This window comes from Anomaloglossus baeobatrachus, chromosome 1, assembly GCF_048569485.1.
Source record: "Anomaloglossus baeobatrachus isolate aAnoBae1 chromosome 1, aAnoBae1.hap1, whole genome shotgun sequence".
Taxonomy (NCBI): domain Eukaryota; kingdom Metazoa; phylum Chordata; class Amphibia; order Anura; family Aromobatidae; genus Anomaloglossus; species Anomaloglossus baeobatrachus.
The window spans coordinates 747991479-748017512 of NC_134353.1; the positions used below are offsets into that span (position 1 = coordinate 747991479).

Here is a 26034-nt window from a genome sequence, read left to right on the forward strand (position 1 = left end):
TTTCAGCTACCGGGGGTAGCTGAGACCCCCCAGATTATGAATCGGGGTGTTTTTTTTGGACCCCGATCATGTGATCGGCGGTATACACCGTATACCGACGAACACATGAAAAAAAAAGAAATGGCCGGTAAAACTGATTTCTTTTTCATCTGACATGATCAAACATGTCAGATGAGAAAGAAATCTAACCCCCTAGTGCCCCCAAAGCCCCCGGTACCGGAGAGTCCCCCCACCCCCACCCCTACCCCCACCGGACATCCAAAATGGCGCCGAAGCGCACAGAAAACTGCCGCCGGCGCCGGCTCTGCAGTCATTTCCCTCCGATCTGAAATGATCAAACATTTCAGATCGGAGGGAAATGTCCTCCCCCTGACCCCTCCTCCGGTCCACCGGAGCCCTCTGGTCACCGGAGCCCCCTCCGGTTCTCCAGAGCCACCACCCCCCCCCCCCTCCGGAGCGTGGAAGATGGCGGCGCACAGCGCGCGGCCGCCTTCATTCTGCTCTTTCTGCCGCATGTGACACGTCACATGCGGCAGAAAGGTGTCCCCAGGTCCCACTAGGTCACCCCCCGTCACCCCCCCCCCCCCAAGCCCCCGGTTATACGTTACCTGTCTGCCGCTCCGGGCCCGCGATCGCCGCCTCCTTCTTCAATGCTGGCGGCGCATGCGCAGACAGCTGCTGTCAGCTGGATCCCTGCAAGCAGGGATCCTGCTGACGTCGCTGATGCACAGGCTCCACTGTGGACCGGGGGAGGGTGAGTGCAGTGATCTGCAGCCACACTCCTCACATGGAGAGGCTGCTGTTCCAGAAAATGGGGGGTACGTTCTGTGAGCGTGCCCCTCATATTCTGGAATGAGGTTACTGCAGGTCACTCTGCCCTAGGTTGGACCGGGGCAGTGTGAGTGCAGTATTCTCAGATTACTGCACCCACACTGCTCATGGAGAGCTTGCTCTTCCAGAAAATGGGGGATACGTTCCCTGAACGTGCCCCCCATATTCTAGAAGATCCAGAGTCGGCGTGGGACCTCCAAAATGGATTACAGCGACTGGAATTTCTTTATTTTCAATAAATTGGTAAAAGAGGAATGTTTCGGGGAGTGTTTTTTCAAATAAATTTTTTTTTTGTCTTTTTTTTTTCTATTACTGACTGGGTTAGTGATGTCGGGTATCTGTTCAGATGCCGTGACATCACTAACCCCAGGGCTTGATGCCAGGTGACATTACAGCTGGTATCAACCCCATATATTACCCCGTCTGCCACCGCACCAGGGCGCGGGATGAGCTGGGGCGAAGCGCCAGGATTGGCGCATCTAATGGATGCGCCACTTCTGGGGCGGCTGCGGCCTGCTATTTTTAGGCTGGGAAGAGTCCAATAACCATGGCTCTTCCCACCCTGAGAATACCAGACCCCAGCTGTCCGCTTCACCTTGGCTGGTGATCTAATTTGGGGGGGACCCCACGTTTTTTTTTTTTTTTTAAAAAACGCCTGGGGAGCCCTCCAAATTGATCACCAGCCAAGGTGAAGCTGTCAGCTGTGGTTTGCAGGCTACAGCTGTCTGCTTTACCCTAGCTGGCTATCAAAAATAGGGGGGACCCCACGTCGTTTATTTTAATTATTAATTTTTTGGGGGGCTAAATACAAGGCTAGGCACCCTTTAGTGCCACATGAAAGGCACTAAAGGGCGCCAGCTTAGAATATGCAGGGGAATGGGACGTTATATTTGTTTGACATCTATCCATTCATCCATTGTAGCATTTTACGCTGTGTGCCCACAATCAGGGTTTGCAGCGTTTTGGGCGCAGAGTGTTTTCCCTGCATCCATAGCGCTGCGTTGTGCAGTAGAAGCACAGTGGAAGGATTTTTAGAAATCCCATGCCCAATGTGCTTCTTTTCTCCGCAGCATAAACCGACCTGTGGCGCAGCTTCCCGAGCCTCAGGATGTCAATTTATGCTGCGGAGATGAGTGTTCTCTGCAGGTAGCATAGAGCTCCACAGCGGCCTGAACCCAAATCGTGGGCTTGGGCAGCTGCGTTCTCCCGTGGACAACACTCACATCTCTGCAGGAGGCTGACACTGTGTACTAGATGCCGTGTCGCTGGATCATGGCCACAGAGCCTAACAGTGAGACATTTGTTGCTACAGCAACATTTTTGTGAAGTACCTGTGGATTCAAAATGCTTACTATACTCCTGAATAAAATCCAGTTTCCAAAATGGGGTCACTTGTGGGGGTTTTCTGATGTATAGGTACCCAAGGGGCCCTGCTAATGTGACATGGTGCGCGCAATTTATTTCAACTTTTCCAGAATTCAAATGGTGCTCCCTCCATTCCAAGCCCTCCCATTTATCCAAACAGAGGTTTTTGGCCACATGTGGGGTATCCCTGTGCTCATAAGACATTGGATAACAACCTGTGGGGTCCACGGTTTGTTGTTGTCTCTTGAAAAAGTGAGAAATTTGATGCTAAAGCAACAGTTTTGTGAAAAAAATGAAAATTTTCAATATGGCAACCTAAGCTTATCAAATTCTGTGAAGTACTCGTGGATTCAAACTGCTCACTATACACCTTGATAAAAGCCTTGAGGTGTCTTGTTTCCAGAATGAAGTCACTTGTGGGGGACCGCCACTGTTTAGGCACCTCAGGGGCTCTCCAAATGCAACCTGGCGTCCGCTATTGATTCCAGCCAATTTTGCAGTCAAATGGCACTCCTTCCCTTCCGAGCCCTGCCATGCGCCCAAACAGTTGATTTCCACCACAGGTATCGCCAAACTCAGGAGAAATTGCACAATAAATGTTATGCTGAATTTTTTCCTTTTACTCTTGTAAAAAAAAAAGCTACCTGGTTGAAATAACAATTTTGTGGTAAAATTTTATTTTTTTTTTTTATGGCTCAACGTTATAAAATTCTGTGAAGCACCTGAGGGTTCAGGGTACTCACCAAACATCTAGATAAATTCCTTGAGGGGCCTAGTTTCCAAAATGGGGCCACTTGTGCGGGGTTTCTGCTGTTTAGGTACCTTAGGGGACCTCCAAATGCGACATGGTGCCCGCAATCTTTTTCAGCCAAATTTCCTTTCTAAAATTCAAATATTGCTCCTTTCGTTCCAAGCCCTCCCATTTGTCCAAACAAAGGTTTCAGACCACATGTGAGGTATCACCGCGCTCATAAAAAAGTGGTTAACAAACCTTGAGGTCAAATTTTTGGAATTACCTCTTGAAAAAGTGAGAAAATTGATGCTAAAGCAACATTTTTGAGAAAATTATTAAAATTTTCAATATGACAACGTAAAGTTAACAAAATCTGTGAAGTACCTGTGGATCTAAAATGCTCACTATACCCCTAGATAGAAGCCTTGAGGGGTCTAGTTTCCAAAATGGTGTCACTTGTGAGGGATTTCTTCTGTTTAGGTACCTTAGCGGACCTGTTAATGCAACATGGTGCCCGCAATCTATTTCAGCCAAATTTGCTTTCCAAAATTCAAATATTGCTCCTTCTGTTCCGAGCCCTCCCATTTGTCCAAACAGAGGTTTCTGACCACATGTGGGGTATCGGCGCGCTCATAAGAAAGTGGGGAACAAGTTTTGAGGTCCATTTTGTTGTGTTATTTCTTCTAAAAGTGAATAAATTTGGGTTAGAGCAACATTTTTAGGTAAAATTTAATTTTTGCTTTTTTTCATTCCACATTGCTTTTGTTCATGTGAAGCACCTGAAGGGTTAATAAACTTCTTGAATGTGGTTTTGAGTACTTTGGGGGGTGCAGTTTTTAGAATGGTGTCACTTTTGGATATTTTCTGTCATCTAGGCCTATTGAAGTCACTTCAAATGTGATGTGGTCCCTAAAAAACTGGTTTTGTAAATTTTGATGTAAAAATGAGAAATTGCTGATAAACTTTGAACCCTTCTAACTTCCTAACAAAAAAAAATTTTGTTTCCAAAATTGTGCTGATGTAAAGTAGACATGTGGGAAATGTTATTTATTAACTATTTTGTGTCACAGAAATCTCTGGTTTAACGGTATAAAAATTCAAAAGTTGAAAATTGCTAAATTTTCAAAATTTTTTGCCAATATTCAATTTTTTTCATAAATAAACACAAAAAATATTGTCCTAAATTTGGTACTAACATGAAGTCCAATATGTGACGAAAAAACAATCTCAGAATCACCGGGATCCGTTGAAGCGTTCCAGAGTTATAACCTCATGAAGTGACACTGGTCAGAATTGCAAAATTTGGTCTGGTCATTAAGGTGAAAATTAGCTCCGTCACTAAAGGGTTAAAACTGAAATGTTCCTGTACATGGAGGAACCACTGCAGTTTAGACCGAGCTGCCCGACCAGTATAGTGTATTATTTCTCCTGTCTCAGCTCAGGATCATCAATGAGAGGATTAAACATGCATCACACCCAAAGGAGAGAAAAATGATCACATAAAATCTCTTAATTTTGATAATCCCTGGCAGCATTGATGCAGCAGCAGATAGGATTTCAGCCATGTTTATCCTCTGACAAGATGGAAGGCTGTAATAATGATTCTTTTTTTAATGATGGAATGTCTTGAAGGCAGAGAATTTTAACCTTTTCCTATCCTTAGTTCCCAGCAGGGTTGGACATTCAAAATAATCAGTTAAGCTCCTTTTTGCCCTGGCAGGGGACATCAATATTTTATACGCATTTTACTGTCCTAAGTCCCTTCTAGTTGGCCACTGAGTGGAAAGTCCGTTTTCTAAGCATAGTAGGCAGGACTTTGCGCATAGTGATATTTTTTGCAGCCAATGGTTGCATCTGTTCTTGACGACCTTTCACCCAACCCAGTTTCGTTTTCTTCTTCTTGTTTTACAAGTGAAAATGGCTAAGAGATATTGAAACGAATGTGCATGAATCCGGACGAAGTAAGGCAGCGTGTAATCGATACCAGTGAAAGTAGTAATAGTGAAAGCGATTCGTGAAAGCGATTCGGACTATGGAAGTGAAGTTGTAGAGTCGGAACTGATTGATGTTGAAAGCATTTTTTGTTACCGATGACGAAGATGACGACGGTACGGAGGCGGACACCGATGGGTGGTAACGAATGTCGTCTTCTGCCAATGGGTTTGAGCAGATTCCGTTTTCACTATCGAACGCTGGAATAAATATAACTGATGATGACCTATAATAGGTTTTCAATGGGCGAAACAGGAAATTGTATTGGATAGGAAAAGGTTAATACCCCTGTCTATCACAGGGGTCTGCAGAGCATATGTTGCCCCTATAGCATGGGGGGGGGCTTTTGGAGTTAATTAGAAATGCTTTACCGACCACTGCAGTACATCGACATCGGTTCCCTTGGAAACATGAAAACTGGATGTGCACTATGCAAAGACGGAATAAGTGAAGGCTGATTAGCCTGGATCTAACAGAGCTGTATATTCCCCAGTGTAAGAGAACATTATAAATTATACTGCAGCCATAAAAACTGTCTCCCTGATCAGCAGAGACTGGCTTTAATATGTCCACTTTATAGCAATAGTGAATTGCTGCTGGCATAACAAAAGATCAAAAGAAGGGAATAACTGTCTTTTTTTTATTTAACAAAATTTAGTTCTCACTAATCATAAACTTGTTACAAACAGTATTAAACGTTTTGCTGCATCTTCTTTCTTTTTGCCTTGTCTGTTTTTTTCACATATGAGAAAAGCAGACGGGGTTTCATCCGTTTTTTTTATCCAAGTGTCATGAGAGTTTCATCTTGAGTTTCATCAGCTATTATCTAATATATAAAGCTGAAAGTGTGTATGTATGTATGTATGTATGTATGTATGTATGTATGTATGTATGTGTGTGTGTGTGTGTATGTCCGGGAATGGCATCTGCACCGTTGCAGCTACAGCCACAAAATTTTGCACACTCACACGTCTGGACCCCGAGAGCATCATAGGCTAGGTTGTGAGGCGAACTTTTAACCCCGCGCGTTCCAATTTACCAATCAGTTTTACCCCTATCTACATAATGGGGAAAAAGTGAAACGAAAAGTGTATCCACACCGTCACATTTACAATCACGAAATTTTGCACAGACACCTAATGTGACCCAGGGAAAGTCGTAGACTATGTTTTGACAGGAAAATTTAACCCCGTGCTTTACAGTTACTCTCCAAAAAACATGCCTCCATTAAAGTAAATGGAGCCTGGAACTACAGGTTATTAGTAGGAGCTGTGATTTGGTTGCTATAGGAACAAAAGACATTCATCGTATAAGAAGCTTATATGTGAGGTAATAAGATGTCGGTGGGGAGGACGGATAGAGAGACAGACAGGGAAAGAGACAGACAGAGGCAGACGTGGAAAGAGGCAGACGTGGAAAGAGGCAGATGTGGAAAGAGGCGGACAGACATGCAGACAGAGACAGCCAGAGAGACAGACAAAGATAGATGGGGAAAGACACAGACCTTGATAGAGACAGATGGGGAAAGAGACAGAGAAATAGACAGACAGGAAAACACACAGACAGAGACGGGGAGACAGACTGGGAAAGAGACAGACCTAGAAAGAGACAGATGGGGAAAGAAACAGAGAGATAGAGACAGACAAAAAAAGAGACAGACAGAGACAGGCAGACGGGGAAAGAGGCAGACGGGGAAAGAGGCAGACGGGGAAAGAGGCAGACGGGGAAAGAGGCAGACGGGGAAAGAGGCAGACGGGGAAAGAGGCAGACCTGAAAAGAGACAGACGGAGCACATTACTTGGGCCAATTTAGTTAAATCTGTGTGGAATATCTGTGGTGTTGAAATATATGTTGTGAAATGCTTCTATTAGCTTAGTTTTTGCCTTTTAATAATTACATTTCTATTTATATGTTTTGTGGTTTTTGTGTGCAAAATACATTTTTGTTAATACATTCTATTTTGTTAACAACAGTTATTAACCCGAGCGAAGCCGGGTAGTACAGCTAGTCATATAATAAAAATAAAATGTCTCCAGCGTTTATCTGAAAAATGGGCAGAACAGTGATGGCATCCGAGTGCGTGCTGTCTGTTTCTTCTCTTTATTTTAACTGAACCCATAGACTTGCATTGGCGATTTTTTTTTTTTTTTTATCCAAACCTTAGATCAATATTGGACATGTCTCCGTGCTGTTTCACAAACTACTCTGCCTTACAAAACAAAAAAATAGGGTATGTGGCAGCCCCATAGATTAATAGGTATAAGTTCTATTCATGAAAACTGGACATCTGAATGATCCCTCTTATTTATTTAATTACCCTTTATCTGGTGTTGGATATAACAATAAGTGCACTTTATTTCTGCAAAGCTGCTCTTCTGTCCAGGGAAGAAGAATAAAATGTCCAGAAGTCTCTCCTCCCAGTGATGCATCATGCTAAACAGTTTCCTATATTTCAGCTTCTGGAATGTCCTACAGAGTAAAGGAAACATGGGGATTAACTGAAACTTGTATGTGATTACATTTCAAACCTTCGAGTCCCATTACCGGATTATACAATAAAACTTCAGAGAAAGTGACTTGATGTGCAAAAATTTGTGAAATATCAAACCACAAATAATCTAAGCCTTCTTTCCAAAAAGTGACTTAAATCAGTAGTAACCGGAACCAACTTTGAATGTATACATGTAAATGTATATAAATGTATACAGTGTTTGTGTGTATGCATTACATTATACGAATGGAGTTTGTGATCATCCACTACTGTTGTCTTTTGTGAACAATCAGGTCTTTGTAAGTTACCAAACTCACCAGTGTGTCCCTTTTTTGTTTGTATAATGTACCTGTTGATTTGGTCATTCATAACATTTTTTACTATCTCTCAAATGGATTTCTTATTTTTTTTCAGCCTAATGATGATCAGTTTCTCTTAAATTAAACCAGGCCGCAGCCAATAATAAAGGGGGTAGAAGTCAGAAAAAAACATGAAATTATTCCCCATTAAAAAATAACTTTTAGTCTAATATCATTAAAAGATCAAAAACCACAATAACAAACACACAATATGACAATGCAGGGTATGTTATAGTAACAAATGCTAGGAGGGAGAAGGGAGAAACTACCCCTAAATCGCCCTAATCAAGCTCTCCCTACCTAGCAATGGAACCTAGCAATGGAGGGTGTGACGCCCTAGGGTTGTGGCGCCCCCATTCTCCGACTTGAGACCCTGAATGACCCTAAAAAGCCCTGCACAGGTCAAACTAACACCAAGCAGTTACAAAAACACAGCCCCATCAAAATGAGATGGAGACATCAGAAACTTATCTGAATGCGGGAGCCTTCCTGGAGCACCAGAACGATGGTGTATAATATATCACCCTCATACACCATCGTTATTGTGCTCCAGGAAGGCTCCCGCATTGGCGATTCACCTCCTAGGCCTGTCCCCTGATGATTCCCTGATATCTTTGGGAATCATCTTTTTTTCTGGTCTGTTTCTCTTTCATTGAGAGCTCCTTTGACTACATGTTGTGGTTTCACATCAACAGCTTTTAACTGCAAATGACACACCTGGAATCAGCTCCAGACCATTTAGCTGCTTAATTGATGATGGATTAATGAGGCAATGCCCATGCAGCCCATTAAAGAGCTTTTGAGTTAATAGACCAATTACCTTTCGTCCCTTGATAAAGAAGAAGCTACATAATAAAGAGCTGTAATTCCTCAACCCTTTCTCCAATTGGGATAGCTAAAATGCCAAAAATTGTCATTGTCCAAATATTTCTGAACCTCAGTGTCTGTGTGTGTGTGTGTGTGTGTGTGTATGTATGTGTATATATATATTATATATATATATATATATATATATATATATATATATATATATATATATATATATATATATATATATATATATATATATATACACATATATGCACCCTACACATTACATCATATAGAGGCACCTATATATGTGTAAGATAAAATTATAAACTGAATGGCCCCAGAAAAATTATCTCAGTTTATAGAACAAAATAAATGTCAGTAATTTAAGACATAAAAAAGGCGGGACATGGATAAGGTTTAAGGTATAAGGTCCATGAATATAAGGTGCCGACTAAGTGCCAAAGTGCAGAGTGCGAGTTAGAAGATTACATGATACAGAGTAGGATGTGTCAGCTCAGTATTCCTCCATCCAGACACAAGTTTTTACCAGCTTTTTCAGTGGGTGTCAGGGTGGGGGGGTAAGGGGTCATTAAATGTGCTGAACAGCCAATCACAATGTGCCACATCAAAGTCATGTGGGGGATACCAGCCCCACTAGAGTGGCTCATGGATCCAAGCTGTGATTAGACTATGTACTCCCTGCCTACAGCATGGAATGCAAGTGCAACATCATGCAGTCACATGAGCCGCGGGCAGTGAGACAGTCAAACACGTCGGGAGTGTATAGGCACAAGCCAAGTCACCGAAGTTAGAGGTGGATTGAATTGGGATGCAGGCATGTCACAGATTGTAGAGTTAGAGGATAAACACAGCAATGGAAGAAGAATAAAAACACAGACTTGTGTAACGTGCATCGCACGGTGCTTGAATGGTCATCTATGATCTCACTATTACTAAACGTACGAGCCCAGTACACTGCTCTGTTTGTCACACCAGAACTGATAGACCTTGTGATGAGCCGACTCGTTGGCTCCGATATTTCACCTGGACTTTTACCTCTTGGCTTTTGAATAGATGGACAGACTTAATTTCATATTTTTCCAACTGTCATGGTACTTACATGATGCAGATTAGCAATCTGATGTTGTCTTTTTTCTTGGGAGATCTGCTTTCTGGCTGCTCCTCGATTTGAACCAGTGACCTATCGCTGGGGAGTCAGCCTAATAACACACTGAGCTGTTAGTGAATATGAGAAGAGGTTGTACTTTGTAGTATACAGTAAGAAAAAGATTTTTCAAACACCTGGAGAAAAACAATAACTGTGCGGCGACATGACAAGAATCTGCATAACTAATCATATGCTAATTAGTTGAAAGTCAAATGATTGTATTATATAGCCAATATGAATGTCTATAAAATGAAGGTAGTCTCATATTCAAAGCTGTAGTGAATGGAGAGATATGGAGCCTAAAAGTCAAAAGTTCAAACCATTGTTACCCTTTTGCTTGTCAGAGTATGTGTGTTTATATATTATACTGTGTGTGGGTGTGTGTGTTTATTATGTGGTTTTATATGCACATATTTATTTATTTATCTTTTTTGTTATTGATAAAAAATATACCAGTATGGTATTATCTAAGCGATCTTGTTAATAATTATCTTGTGAAACTGAAAAAGATCAATGCTAAATATAACATTTTACCGAAGCACGACAAGAGAAATGCAGGTTATGATCCTTTTTATTAGTTTATCTTAGGTTTCAAATGAAAAAAAGCAGGCTATGTCTTCGTAAAATATATTGAGGATTGAGGTCTCAATATAAAGCCAATGAAGTTATGTCTGTGTTCATTGTGGAATAGGTTAGGCCAGGAGAGCCATAAGCCTTACGTAATCATATCAGACACTGACAGCAGTTACATTCACCATGGCTGTGGATATGTCCGCCACTGTTGACATGATTAAAAGATAGAAGATAAATTAAATTCTTTGACAACAGTGCCTCACTAGATTGCCTACTTGGCTGCTGAGGAGGAAAATTGGACAAATGTGTGATCTAATGCAACCCGAAGCACATGCAGTCCTCATGCAATGGATTGTATTAGTCACTATTGATCAAATGAATATATATTTTTGTGGGGGGAGAGGTTGTGCTTTTATTTGGTTATATATCTGTTTGTATACAAATGGTGAAAAAAAGAGAGCAGACAGATTGGAAATTATGTTTCTCTATCGCTTTCATTGGGGGACACAGTACCATGGGTGTATGCTGCTGTGACTAGGAGGCTGACACTAAGTAGACATAAAAAAAGTTAGCTCCTCCCTAGCAGTGTACACCCTGAGCCGGAGGCGGATCTATGCCAGTTTTTTGCTTAGTGTCGTAGGAGGCTGAAGTGGGCCCATATCTCTGTGGGCCAACCTCAGCCTAGGCTATTGCTTTTTTCCGTTTTTTTCGTGCTATACGGCGCCGCTCAGCCCTCTCATCTCTTCTATTTTTTTTTGTCTCTTCTGCAGGGTTAAAGTCCCTGCATCAGAGAGAACCCTTGCCTTCTCCTCCCCCACGGGGTACCGTCCCCAGGGTTGTCTGAGGCTCGAGACGCCGGGCCCTATCCCCCTCCGGCCCCATGGTACCACCCCAGGGGCTGATTGGGGACTGACATTGTCAATTTTTTATGGGCACACACTCCCCGTCGACCCCTATGGTACCGTCCCAAGGGGTGCTTCTGGTGGAGGCGACGAGGGATCTCTGTTACCCAGGACCCGATGTCAATCGCAGGCTGCAGCGCAGGAGCGCTCACAGCACCAGGCCTCCCCCAGCGTTCTTCCTCCTACCCTGGGCCCAGGCAATGGATTTCTTCAGGCAGCGCAGTAGCGCTCTGCAGCGTTCCCCAAGCTCCCCAGCGCTTCCCCGTGGTGTCTCCCAAGGGCAGACTGGACTCACCGGCAGCCGCAGCATCGGAGGATGGGGCAGTGGATCAGAGCGACGCCGCCAGGACGCAGGTAGGATCTTCTCCAGCAGCGCTGGGCTCCCGGCGGCCGCTCACTAATTTAGCTCCCGGCTTCGGACCTACCTCAGGCCGGTGCGCTCGCCCCCCCTGTTTGTGCGCGCTTTTCCGGCCACGCCCCCCTCGACTTCTGCCCGGCGACAGCCAGCTCAATGCTGCAGCACGCCCCCTTTTCCTCCCAGCGTCCCCTACCATACAGGACCCAGGGAGAGGATCACAGCTGCAGCGCAGGAGCGCTCAGCAACACCAGGCCTCCCCAGTGTTCACAGGGGATCATGGTTACAGCGCAGGAGCGCTCAGCAGTTCGGCAACTCTCCATGCAAGGCATGATGGGACCGAGGATCACAGCGATGCCGGCAGAACGCAGGTAAGACCTCTCAGCGCTGCGCCTCCGGCGGGCCGCTCACTAATCTAGTCCCCTGCTTCGGCCTACCTCAGACCATCCGCTCCCCCACCGTGTTGCGTGCGCGCGTGTTTTTTCCCAGGCATGACCTCTGCAGGCCAGCCCCCCTACTCCAAAAAAAAAAAAAAATGAAGGGCTGCTTTTCTTCTTCAGCAATGCTGCCCCCGCAGGTTCTGAGACCTCTGCGGACCTGGGTGGGACACAGGACCTGGGTGAGTGCTGCTCCTGCTTAGGTACAGACGATATCTCTTTAACTTTTTTCCCCCTTTTTCTCCTGTCTCCCCCCCCAGCGTCACTAGTGTTTTTTTTTCTAAGCACCTTTTATAGTTTTTTTTTTTTAGGCATGCACAGCCTGCTAGGTAAAAGCCTCCCAATCCAGGCTACACCCCTCGCTCGGCTTGCGCCCCACGTCACCGCCAGCACCCGAGCTCCGCTGCGCTCCCTTATCCGGAGGGGTAGACCCTCTATCCCAGTCTGTGGACTTTCTCTCAAGGGCGTCTAGGACCATCGCGCAGGCTTTGCAGTCGCTTCCTACGCCCGGCCATGCTCCCCCGGTCCAGCTGGCTCTGGACAACAGTCGGTCTGATCCAGACCCTACCACTGGAGCGCAGAAGGGGACCTGCTGGGCCTCCTTTCAAGCCCTCCCGGAGTTCTCATCACCTCCAGGCCCCGAGTGTTCCTCGTCTCCGATACCGGCCGACCCTTTTTTCAGGAGAAGAGTCGGATGCAGCCTCGATGCTGATTCCAGATCAGAGGGCTGATGTCAGAGGTAGGGTGGATAGTCCGGCCAAAGCGCTAAGTCATACGCTAGAGCTCCAGACGGACTCTGTGGCTACCCAGTGCTTGCATGTCTCCTTAAAACAGGTTAAGCGGTCACACAGGCAATTCGGTGACCATCTTGTCGTTGCTAAAAGTCTGTACAAGCACAGACAACCGGTCAAGATATTCATCAAGGGTAAGTCGTTTGATTTTCTTTTTCCCGCTTCCTGAGGCTCTCAGAAAGGAATGGGCAGGCTCGCCTATGGTCGCCCTGCTGTTTTTTTCCGGCGGTCATCTTCCAGTACTATCTCTCCCGCACGGGGCATCGCTCCGAGACGCCACAGTTCAAAACACCAAAAGAGTTGCCCGTTCAGTTTTTCTTCAGACGGCAGACATGATACTCCTACTGCCCTCGCCGCCATCTAGCTGGCAGCATCCATGATGTCCGGGTCAGATAACCTCCACAACGGGTTTTCGCGTGGGATCGAGCAATCCGGAGTTCGCAACCTGGCACACAGTTTGCTCTAGCGGGTGAGTACATACTCATTGCATCTCTGTCAGCAGCTTACTGCCCAGTAAAAGCGGCTAGCAGCACGGGGACCATCTGTCGGGCAATCTGGCTCAGAGACTAGTATGCGGACGCGGCTTCAAAGATATCACTTACAGCCCTCCCCTTCACAAGAGGTCGTTTGTTTGGGGACTGGCTGGATCAGGTTATCGACGAGATCACGGGAGCTTCGGTTCCACACGCACAAGAAAACCAGGTCCCCGCAGAGGAACAGGTAGATTTCGTACCTCAACGCATGCCCTTTCTGGCGTTTCTCAGCCACGCCAGCCATCGACGACGACGTCCGGATCACAGTGCTACCCCGCAAGATGACTCTTGGTCGTTGCGCGCGGGCGCAGACCAGGTGGAGGGGGAGGCGCATGTCTCATCTCATTCACGTCTGGCGGACTTGGATCACGGACGCCTGGGTCGGAGAGATGCTGGACTGAGGGTACATAATAGAGTTTTTCAGCAGGTCTATCGTTGGACATACAGGTCGCACCTAATTTGCCAACAGCACAGATGTTTCTGCGTCTCGCAATAGCAGACGATCATTTTTGGTGATTCCGCACCTGGTCGCCTTGTTGATCAGGGGTTATTCTTTTTGACGGCTGTCTCCTAAGTGTTCAGGTCACCATCGATATCCTGTCCCGACTCGGCTAGCTCATCAATCGGAAGAAGCCCTCTCTGGCCCCGGCCAGCAGAATTACCTTTCTAGGCATGGAGTTCGATACCATCCAAGGACGCGTGTCCCTCCAAAGAGACCTCCAGATCCTCCGTCACTCCAAGCCGGAGAGTCCTCAGTCGGATGGTGGCGGCAATAGAGGCGGTTCCGCTTGCCGCTTTCACCTTCGTCTCCTTCAGCTGACTTGGCCGAACGTATGGACAATTCTCTATTCACTTTTGAATCGCAGGATCCAATTGACTCTGGGAACCCGCCGCTCGCTTTTATGGTGGACCAGCGGCCCTCATCGGTCCAGTGGAATGTCTTTCATACCAGTACACTGAAAAACTCTTTCTTTATTACAGCATCCAACGCGTTTCAGAGACATAAGCCGTCTCCTTCTTCTTTTTCCCTGAAGAAGGAGATGGCTTATGTCTCTGAAACGCGTTGGATGCTGTAATAAAGAAAGAGTTTTTCAATATAAACTACATCCTGGCAACAGTGGTTTCTTAGCGCGGCTAAAACCCGATTCTCACATATATATATATATATATATATATATATATATGTCCTTTTTTTCACTAAGTCTTCACGGGGCTGCTGCTGGAACCACGCGGACACTCATATGCTTTACAAGGGGTTGTGACTGGCACAACCGCTCCAGGTGAGTGTATCTTTCTACATCCTTACACGGTTAATACCGGGTAAAACCCTATTTGCGCCTTTTCTCCCCCCTTTCAGCAATACCAGTACACTGGCAGGCAGTCACCACCGAGACCAGTCTTCTGTCTGGAGAGCGGTGTTCCGAAACACACGGCTCACGGTCGGTGGTCCTCCCAGGAGAGCCGTCTGCCTATCAATTGTCTTTTAGGGATCAGAGTTTTTTCTCCGAGCCCACAGATTTTTTCAGCCCTTCATACAAGAATCGCCATCCAGAATCCAGTCGGTCATCACCGGGGCGGAACAAGGAGCGTCATGGCGATGACATAGGTGAAGAAGATCTTACAGTGGGCATAGCCTCACCGCTCCAGATTTTGTCCGCAATCATTTTCCCCGCCGTGGAGAATTGCGCAGCAGACTATATCAGCAAGGTCTGGCGGCAGCCAAATGATCCCTCAACAGAGAGGCTTTCGAATGGATCTGCCTCAGATGAGATATTCCGAATGTGGACCTGATGGCTTTTCGATTCCACAATCAAGTCACAAGAGTCCTCAAGAAACTCAGAGCAGAGGGCATCCCAGTGACTCTCATTGCCATGGATTGACCTAGGCAAGCGTTGTTCGCAGAACTCACGCAGCTCATCAAACACTAGGGTCTCGTCAATTCCCAGGGTGGCTTCCAGATCGTCTGAACCTCCTGTCGCAAAGTCCTCTTTGCCATCAATATTCTGGGGTTCTCAATTTGACCACATGGCTGTGGAACCATGGCTACTAGCCCAGGCAGGCTTTATCCCACAGGTGTTACTGACCATGGTCAGTACTCAGAAGCCTCCGTCTTCAAACATCTACTACCGCACCGGAAAGGCCTCCTTTCAAGAGTGTGAGGTCAATCGTCAACTCATCTACACTGGATCTGTCACTCCCAGTGTTACTGGCCTTCCTACACTCAGGCTTACAGGCGGGTCTCTCGCCAGCAACCTTCAAAGGGCAGGTGTCGGTTTTATCTCTTTTCCAGAGGAATCTTGCATCTCGGCTGCAAGTCAAGGACGTTCATCCAAGGAGTCGTCCATCTGGCACCGCTAGATCTTTCCCCGCTAGAACCATGGGACCTCCAGCTGGCTCTAGGGTCTCGTCAATTAGCTCCGTTCGATCCTCAATCTCACGCCTATCCGAGAAGGTGGCTTGGTTGAGGACAGTCACTTCAATCGGAGGAAGGTCTGCTCTGTCAGCCCTCTCATGCGGGTCACTTTTTTCTTGTTTTTTCACCAAGACGAGATTGTTCGGCACCCGTCTCAGGTTTTTTCCTACCGGAAGTAGTATCTGAATGAGGTGATTGTGCTTCCATCCTTCGGTCCAGCCTCCATTCTATCCTTGCAGAGGTCACGCCTTACACCGGATCTAGTGCGAGCTCGGAGGAATTACGTTTCGAGATCCGCGCCCTTCTGCATCTTGGACGGCCTATTCGTCCTGTCTACTGGACCCAGGAGGGGCATGCAGGCGTCCAAAGCTACCACGGCGAATTGGATCAGGCTGACCTTTTCAGAGGCCTACAGGATTAGAGTCAGGTTTTCTCCGAGGGGTGTACAAACCTTTCCACCTGTGCAATTGGGGCATCTAGGACAATCAGACGCCAGGCGTCAGCCAAGCAAGTCTACAGAGCCACCGCGTAGTCAAGCTTTTCTTCCTTTTCCAGGGTTTCCAGGATACAGCAAGGGGCTGTCGCACACCTATGATAGGCTGGTTTGCTTTTGCACCGAGCATTCATACAGAGTTTTGGATATGTTTTGAATCTGTATGATTACTCCTGTACCCACCCAGGGACTGCTTTTGGACGTCCCATGGTCCTGTGTCAATGAAAGCGATAGAGAAAGAAGGATTTTTGTGTACTCACCGTAAAATCTCTTTCTCTGAGTCTTCATTGGGGGACACAGCACCCACCCTGTTTGGATATTGGGTTGCTCTTAGTTGCCGGAAGTTTCTGGTTCTTTATGGAAACACGTTCCTCTGTACCCGGCTTATTTTTTTTTTTTTATATATATATATATATATATATATATATACATATATATATATATATATATATATATATATATATATATATACATATATATATATATATATATATATATATATATATATATATATATATAGTATAGGTTTAGATAAGATACTGTGTGTTTCTTGTTATTACCTTGATTAGTTATGGTTGTTCAGGTTTCTCCTACTACTGCTTGTACACTAAACTGGCATAGATCCGCCTCCGGCTCAGGGTGTACACTGCTAGGGAGGAGCTAACTTTTTTTATGTCTACTTAGTGTCAGCCTCCTAGTCACAGCAGCATACACCCATGGTCCTGTGTCCCCCAATGAAGACTCAGAGAAAGAGATTTTACGGTGAGTACACAAAAATCCTTCTTTTATGGCCCAGGAGACAATCTGGCCTCTAGATGTGTTTTTTATTATTTTTTTTTGCTTTTGTTTTTTTAAGTAATCAGATAAAAGATAATGAAGGGCTCTGCATGGTTCTGTGGAGAACAGTGTGGCCACTAAACCAAAGCCACTCTGTCATCTCTATGACTTCTTAATAATTAGTGCAGGAACAAAGCGAAAGAAGATACCTTGTGCTCCTTCATGTCACAGTAGGACCGTGTAAGAGTAAAGATGGCCGTACACATAAATACAAATGGCGATCCAAATGGATTAACCCCTTAACGACCGCGGGCAGTAAAATTACGTCCTAGCGGTCATAACGTTACTGCCCGCGGTCTGCCGGCGGTAGCATGCTGCGATCGGCGCACATCTCAGCTGATTTTCACAGCTGAGATGTGTGCCTGCTAGGCACAAGCAGAATCGTTAGCTGCTCGTGCCGTTTAACCCCTTAAATGGCGCTGTCAATATGTCACAGCGCCATTATAAGCGCGATCGCGGTAAACTTTTACTTACCGCCTGATACCGGAAGTCACGTGACGCGATCACGTGACGTCCGGTAGTTGTCATGGTAGCATAGGGTCATGTGATGACTCCTGTACTACAGATGAATTGCTGTCACTTTCGCTGTGCCCGCGGCACAGTGAAAAAGAAAGTGAGCGTATCTGCTGTTTACAGCTATCTAGCTGTGATCAGCAGATAGTGCAGAGCGATCGGACTGCTGATCGCAATAGCCCCCTAGGGACTAGTAAAATAAAAAAAAAAAGTTAAAAAAAGTTTTAAAAAATCAAAAAAAACCAAAAAAACCTAAAAGTTCAAATCACCCCCCATTCGCCCCATTGAAAATTAAAGGGTTAAAAAAATAAAAAATATACACACATTTGGTATCGCCGCGTTCAGAAACGCCCAATCTATCAAAATATAAAATCAATTAATCTGATCAGTATACGGGGTAGCGGCAAAAAAATTCCAAACGCCAAAACGATGTTTTTTTGTCGCCACAACTTTTGCGCAAAATGCAATAAGAGGCAATCAAAACGTAGCATCTGCACAAAAATGGTACCGTTAAAAACGTCAGCTCGAGACGCAAAAAATAAGCCGTCACTGAGCCATAGATCCCGAAAAATGAGAACGCTACGGGTCACGGAATATGGCGTAAAACGTGCGCCACTTTTTTCGGACAAACTTCCGATTTTTTTTAACCCCTTATATAAAAGTAAACCTATACATGTTTGGTGTCTACGAACTTGCACTGACCTGAGGCATCACACCCACACATCAGTTTTACCATATAGTGAACACAGTGAATAAAATATCTCAAAAACAATACTGCTATCGCACTTTTTTTGCAATTTTTCTGCATTTGGAATTTTTTTGCCGTTTTCCAGTACACTATATGGTAAAACTGATGGTTTCATTTAAAAGTACAGCTCATTCCGCAAAAAATGAGCCCTCACTTGACCATATTGACTGAAAAATAAAAAAGTTACGTCTCTCAGAAAAAGAATGGCGAAAAAAAAACGGAAAGTGAAAAATCCGCCGGTCATGAAGGGGTTAAATCAACCAACATGATTTATGACAGACTGTCGATTTCTGGAGAAATAATGCCCATGTATGACCAAGGTGAACATTTGTGACCGCTCCCTAAATGCATGTAGCCACGTCAATATAATAATCATTCACCAGACAATGGTTCGTTCAATAGTTATTCAACCATCAACCTACTTCTATATAATGTGTATTGCCACCTTAAAGGCTCTTTTCATTAACACTTACAGAGCCTAGGACGGGACCATTCATTGCTTGTAACCAATCCCCATAAAAACTATATAAGAAATGAAGGAATGCATATGTATAGATTTATTAACACACGTTATTTTTTTCTTTTGTATTTTATTTGTATAGACTATTGTATAGATTAGTGCGGTCTACTTCACTTTTCAATACTGCAACAAAAATAAAAGTATACCAGCCTCCAATGGGTTATTTGAATCCTATTGATTTATTTGATGTGTATGTTAGAATGTTTTTCCGGCTTGTGTGCCAACATGGACTCTACATATATCAATATGGACTTCAAAAGTAATGTGACTACAACCTTACAAACTAAATCCCTGCCTGATATGAATTAAACCCTCTGCTAACCTAAACCACAAGGGATCGTGTCACTAAATATTTTATCCTAGTCCTTAAGAGGGGTGTCTGTGTACCTCACTTTATCCACCTTTACTTGAGCAATGTACGGAGCTGTAGTGTTCCACCCCGTAAGTTGCTTATATGCTTACACTGCTGGAGCAGATATGAGCTGATCGGTGGGGGTGCCTGGTGTCGGACCTTGATTGATCTTATATTGATCATTTGCAATAGGTTATCGATAAGATATTCGTAGACAGCCTCTATAAGGAATATTAGACTACTTGAGGCCATGCAGACTATTGACGTTAATCCTTTGTTCCCCCAAGATAATAATGCATTAGCTCCTAAACTACTGTAGATTACTATAAATATTCTCATTACGCCCTAGGTCTCTCTAGTAATATTTGTCAGCCTTTAATCCCCTCAGTCCATCGGTAACATTTAGTAGTAAATTTTAAGCCACTATCATCTGCCAGAAACACCGCATTAACCCGTAAGGTCAGACGTTTTAGCATTTAGAATGATGCAGTAATTTTAGTTGACTGGTTTTCCCGGAATGTAAAAGACTTACATCACTGTATAGAGACAGTTTTAGGGAAGTGATAATTTTTAAGTAGAAGGAGGATATAACTTCTGTAAAGTTTTTAGTATCTGCAGATGTGGGTCTTCCTTCTACGAGAATAAGGCTTCATTCTCACATCCATATATAAACACGTATGTAAAAAATTAGTACCAGTGTCATTAGTATTTCGCATCAGTGTATGGTCCTTATGTCTGTTTTTGCCATCTGTGTATAATCAATAATTTTCATGGATGGCTAATTAAATAAAGAAATTGAAAGCTTCTCTTATCCTCTGCAATATTATACACAGACTACATGTGCACTGATGCCATCCGTGTGCTGTGCGTGTTTTGCAAGGACCCATAGACTTGTACTTTTCCTTATCATCTGTGATACCGTAAAAAAACAGACATGTATCAGACACGCAGTGCGTGTAAAAAACATAGATATGTGAATAGCACCATAGACTATAATGGGTACGTGTTGTATCAGTGAAAAAATTGGATATAACACGTGCAACACAGATGTGTAAATAAGGCCTGAGGCAAACCTTTTTCTTCTTTTTTCTTCTACAGTAAGGCATGGTTACCAACTCTTGGTAATTGTTTAATAATTCTGCATTTCAACACTATATAAGAGCACTACCAACAATCTTAACTCCTGTATCTGAACTTGGCTCTACCAATTGACTTTTGTCATCTAAACGTGTGTGTTTTTTTTTTTATTATTCAGACATTCACTTAATTTAGGATCCACAGAACAAGGCTAATAATCAGTATACCACAATAAGATAAGGATGAAATCTGTTATTGCTAAATATAAGAACGTCCATGTGTAGAAATTAGATTGACATAGCAGACACTAAGGCTATGTGTCCTCGGGAGAATGTAGCTGTGGATTTTTCTGCATCAAAATCCGCAGCTTTCCCGCAAAAGGTGCGGATTTGCCGCGGATTTGATGCGGATTTTGGTGCGGATATTTTTTTTTTTCCCAATTTTAAAGCCAAAATCCGGATGAAAATTCACAACAATAATTGACATGTTGCAGATTTTTCCGGATCAAAATCCGCACGAAATCCGCTGTGGAAAAATCCGCAGCGTGGGCACAGCATTTCCAAAATGCCATAGAAATGGCTGGGAAGTTTTCCGCAGCGTGGGCACATAGCCTTAAGCAAAGAATATTGTATCTGTCCTCTATGTACAAGGTCCTCTGAAATGAATTGAATTTATTCATCCTGATAGAACGCACTTTACAGTAAAGGACCCTGAGAACAAGAGTTTCCTCTCCTGGAAAATCAAAATCGGTTTGATAAGCTGGATCTTGTGGCAAAATAGGCAGCCTGCAACGATTTGTCTCAAATTTTGTTAGATTTTCCAGACTGGTGCCAGTGATGGTACAGCAATTTCTTATGGGGTAAAATAGCAGTAATGAGTGACATCTCTTCAGTAATGGTTGGGGATTGAGCCGCCAGCCACTTCTTCACCACCACCTTCTTCACGTAATACAGAATGCATATATCTTGACTCGCAAGCATTGAAGTCAATATACCTTTAAACATTTTTGGGGGCATGGAGGGACCTGGCATCTCATTGTTATTTAAAAATCTAATCACCTACTCCTAAATACCTAGTATCCGTAGATAGCTACAAATGAGGTGGTAGCAAGTACCAGGAACTGTATGACGTTTGGGGTCATTCATTTAGGCATCGGGTATAGACCTAGCTAGTGAGGAAGTAATGTAATACGCCCGATGTAGGATGTATAATTGTGTATGGCTACTTTCACACTTCAGTCTTTTTCCATCAGTCACAATCTGTTGCCTTGAGAAAATACAGTATCCTGCAACATATTTTGCAGGATTCAGTTTTTTCCCCATACTTGTATTAACGACGGATTGCAACTGATGGCCTTGCGTTGCATCCGCCGCCCGACAGATCAGTCATGGTATGAAAGACCGTTGGGCGGAAGGAATTGACACTGTAACGTTTTTTGGAGCGTCAAAAAAACTCACTGCACAGGATTCTGTCACAATCCGTCAAGAGGTATAATGGTTGTATATGGTGCTCAATTCTGCCATAATCCGTCGCACGATGGAATCCAGTGCTGGATTCCGTTATTAGCTACTGAGCATTCCCAGTATGTACACGATCACATTGCAAGGCTCCAGATAGGCTTGATAGGAATAATCCACACACAATTTTAGCTATAACAACATTTATTCTTCCCCTTTCACTACAAAGTGTCACAGATGGCATGTGAAAACACTGTAATAGCTCACCAAAATCTCTGCGACTCCCATTGGGCTGTCCCAAAAACAAACAGATCATGACGGATCGTCGTAAAAAGGAAGCACAACGGGTGTAACGGACGCGACGGATCAGTAATTTCACAGGATTCCTGTGAACGGAATCCTGTGAAATAACACATCCGTTGCGTCCGTTGACAGCTAAAAAATGACGGATCCTTCGTAACGACTGACCTGACAGATTTGAAACGACTGAAGTGTGAAAGTAGCCTAAGACGTCCATTGTGATTTGAAGAAACTAATTTGGTGAGGTCATTACTCCCTCCCACCTCTCTTCTGTTAATTGTCCCATATCTGCCTCCCTCTTCTCCACTAAAGTAAGAAGGGAAGATTCCCTGGACCATTGTTTTGCCTTTTATGTCCCCTGACTGTTCTGACTGCTTCTCTTCTGTTGCCAGGTACTGGATGACCCCAGCGAGGACCATCTATACATGGGTAGGGAAAGCTAAGCTTATTTTAAGTATTATTTCAGCTGTGTAACCCGACTGCAATATGAAATTTCCATTCCAATTTCACGACATTAAAGGGAACATGTCCAAAAGCATTACAGCCACAAAAGAAATAAGTATTAAGAGACCGGCTTAAACATACCTTACTTTGCATTACTGTCAACATTAAACATTTATCTCCTGGCTCTGGTGAAATTTACAGAGTATCTGTAGATTGCCAAATCATGGCAGTATAACCTACTCCACCCCCACTCCAAATACAGGGAAATCGTGACAGCATGCACATTGCACACTGCCATGTTTCAGCAATCTTCAGTCATATTGTGTGTCTGCAGAAATATATCTAAAGCCAAGAAAACCCATTTAAGATATGTGCACACACTGCCTTTATTCTGACTGCAAAGCTACCAAGGATTTCCTTTTCTTGCAGCAGCTTCAGGAAAAACCTTGTGGTCTTTCTCCTGAGCCTGCTGCACTGGCAGATTTGTCATGTTTCTTTTGCGTCGGTTCATCTGCCATTGTCTTTTTTTTTCATCTTTTGTTTCAACTATATAACTAAAGGCCCCGTCACACACAGAGATAAATCTGCGTCAGATCTGTGGTTGCAGTGAAATTGTGGACAATCAGTGCCAGGTTTGTGGCTGTGTACAAATTGAACAATGTGTCCATGATTTCACTGCAACCACAGATCTGCCAAAGATTTATCTCTGTGTGTAAAGTGGCCTTAGACACAAGAAGACTATGAACATGTTACTTCTATTGTCACTTCACGGTTTCTGAACTATGAAGCTGTTAGGGTATGTGCCCACGATCTGCGGGGCCGCGAGTCTCCTCTGCAGGAGACTGCAGGAGACCGCAGGTGTCAGTACCCACGGTCAGGGTTCAGTACGCTGCGGACTCCTGCTTATGTTCTTCCTACGGAGGACGCATGCAATTCCGCAGCAAACAATTGACATGCTGCGGTCTTGTAAGCCGCACCGCAGATCAGTGATTGCTGCGGAAAAAAAAGCTCAGTGGGCACGGGATTTCAAGAAATCCATCCACTATGCTTGTACTGTACACCGCAGCGGTTTAGGCGCAGCTGACGTATCCTGCATCTAAAACACTGCAAACAATGATTGTGGGCACACACCCTAAAAGTAAGTAACAAGAAACTGAACATGTATACAGTAATTTTGTATAACTTTGCTGTGCATTATGTTCATTTTTGCAGTGGTTTTGCAGCACTTTTTCAGGCCGATTACAAGCAAAATCTGGCTGAAAAATATCCTTCATGTCTAAATCATTATGCAATTGAGGTAGCAAGTGCAATTATATACATTATTTCTTGCCACCCCCATGGGCTTGATTGATGTCACTTTAACACTGCCACGTTACCATTATCAGCAAAGTTGAACAGTCATCAATCAAACCCATGGTGGTGACACTAGTCAAGGAATAGCAGAGAATCTGTGCACTTGCTGAATTCGGACCACCCTTGGTGCATTTGCTGCCTCATTGGTATAAAACTGTAAAATTTATGTTCTCAGTGATGCGAAAAATATTTGCATCCAGCAAGGTATAATTGAGTTTATTTATTATTTTATCCAGTCCTGTGTTTTTTGTTTGTTTGTTTTTTTTGTGTGTGGTTTTTTTTTAAAAAAAAACAACAAAAAAAACACTTTTCACATGTAAAGGATAAATCCATTACCCTAATAGTCAGCATAGTGCAAACTCATATTATTCCGCCTAGCCTACACTTTTTTTTTTCTTTTTACCTTGGTACTTTATTGCAATGGTCAAATACTCATATTGATTCAATAACATGTCTGATCACTGAGATTTCATATCCCTAAACTGCATGCTTGGAATACAGATATGGATACTATATGGAATACATATTAACACCAGATTATGTTTTGTTTTGCAGTGTTTGAATTGGTTAAGCGGGGGTAAGTCAGAGATAACGTATTAACAAGTAATTGGTTTGCTAATGTTTCTTCGCTTTATTGAAAATTGCGTGTACGAATAGCTTGAGTCTCAACGGATGTGGCGATAACAAACGTACTTTTTTTTTTTAAATTTTAGTGTATATATAAAACAGCATTTTTAGTGGTAAAAAAATGTAATTCCCCCTTTTTAATTTTATTTTTTACTTTATTTTTAATTTTTCTATCCCCTTCTTGTAAATATTTTCTTATAATTAGTACCATTTAGTAATATGGTCAAAATCTTGTAGACATGTTCCCCTGTTCTGGTCCCCATCGTGTAGTAATGTGCCCATCCTTGTCTTCCTCTTGTAGTAATGTTCCCATCCTTGTCCCCATCTTGTAGTAATGTTCCCATCCTGGTCCCCATCTTGTGGTAATGTCCCCATCCTGCAGTAATGTGCCCATCCTGATCTTCATCTTGTAATAATGTGCCCCATCCTTGTCCTCCTCTTATAGTAATGTGCCCATCATTGTCCCCATCCTCTAGTAATGTGCCCAAACCTTCTCCCCTAGTAGTAATGTCTCTCCATCCTTGTCCCCTTCTTGTAGTAATGCCCCCATCCTGGTCCCCTTCTTGTAGTAATGCCCCCATCCTGGTCCCCTTTTTGTAGTAATGCGCCCATCCTGGCATATGTGGCCCGCAGGCACCGTAGACCCCTTGATGATCACAGCTCAGTCCAGGGGTCTGCTGATCTCAGCGCTTTACTTTAGTTGAATGTACGTCCTTAGACACACATTCATTTGAAATGTATTGCCGGCACTGTGCAGAGACAAGCTCTCTGCACAGCTATACCAATGCCAGCAGCCGGCCATTCAGAGGCTACAAGCTGTCATACGCCAACATCAACTGCTGGCCTCTCATTGGCGGCCAGCTTCTGGCATTGCTATAGCTGTGTAGAGCTAGACTACGTGCAGCATTGGCAATACATTTCAATTGAATGTGTGTTTAAGGATGCACATTCAACTGAAGTAAAGCATTGACGTTGGCAGCCCCTGGACCGGGCCACAATCCTCAAGGGAAAGAACAAAAACAGCTGAATAAACAGGTCCATATTTTTACAACCTATAAGTATGACTGGTCACCAAAAGAAAGCACGAAAAGGGCAGAAAGACCTTCATATCTCATATTTATCACACCTCTATCAAATTAAATACACAAAAATTTGTTTCATTTCATGATGAGATGCAATTTTATTAGTAAGTATACAAAATGTATTAAAGGGATATCAATCCGAAAAACACAGGGTACAGAGAGTGCTTGTAAAATTTTCGTTTCGACCTCCCGACGAAGCGGCAGCGAAACACGTCGAGGTGCAGGGTGGTGTGTCTATACTGGGTCCCCCAGACTCCTTGGTAAGGTTACTATACCTTTCAGTCCAGCTTGTGGTATCTTATTTCTGTCCCTTGGTGCTATTCTCTCACATGTGCTTGCTGACTTTTTCAACTTTCTTGTCAGCACAGGATCACCACTGTATTTGGATGCTTTTGACATCTACATGATAATGATTGTGCGACTGTTCCACATATTGTGACTAATTTTGCTGTAATATTAATATTCTCTTATACTG

General features: G+C 43.8%; 1 protein-coding gene across 3 annotated transcripts in view; it reads left to right on the forward strand.

Annotated features, from left to right (window-relative positions):
* The window catches only part of CAMKK2 (calcium/calmodulin dependent protein kinase kinase 2), a 158682-nt gene that overhangs the window by 88511 nt on the left and 44137 nt on the right, over nucleotides 1-26034 (forward strand). For all 3 annotated transcript variants that reach the window (XM_075323581.1, XM_075323571.1, XM_075323563.1), the window contains 2 exons: nucleotides 22446-22482; nucleotides 24406-24427. In XM_075323581.1, the coding sequence (XP_075179696.1) occupies nucleotides 22446-22482; nucleotides 24406-24427 (59 nt within the window). The remainder of the gene's footprint in view (nucleotides 1-22445; nucleotides 22483-24405; nucleotides 24428-26034) is intronic.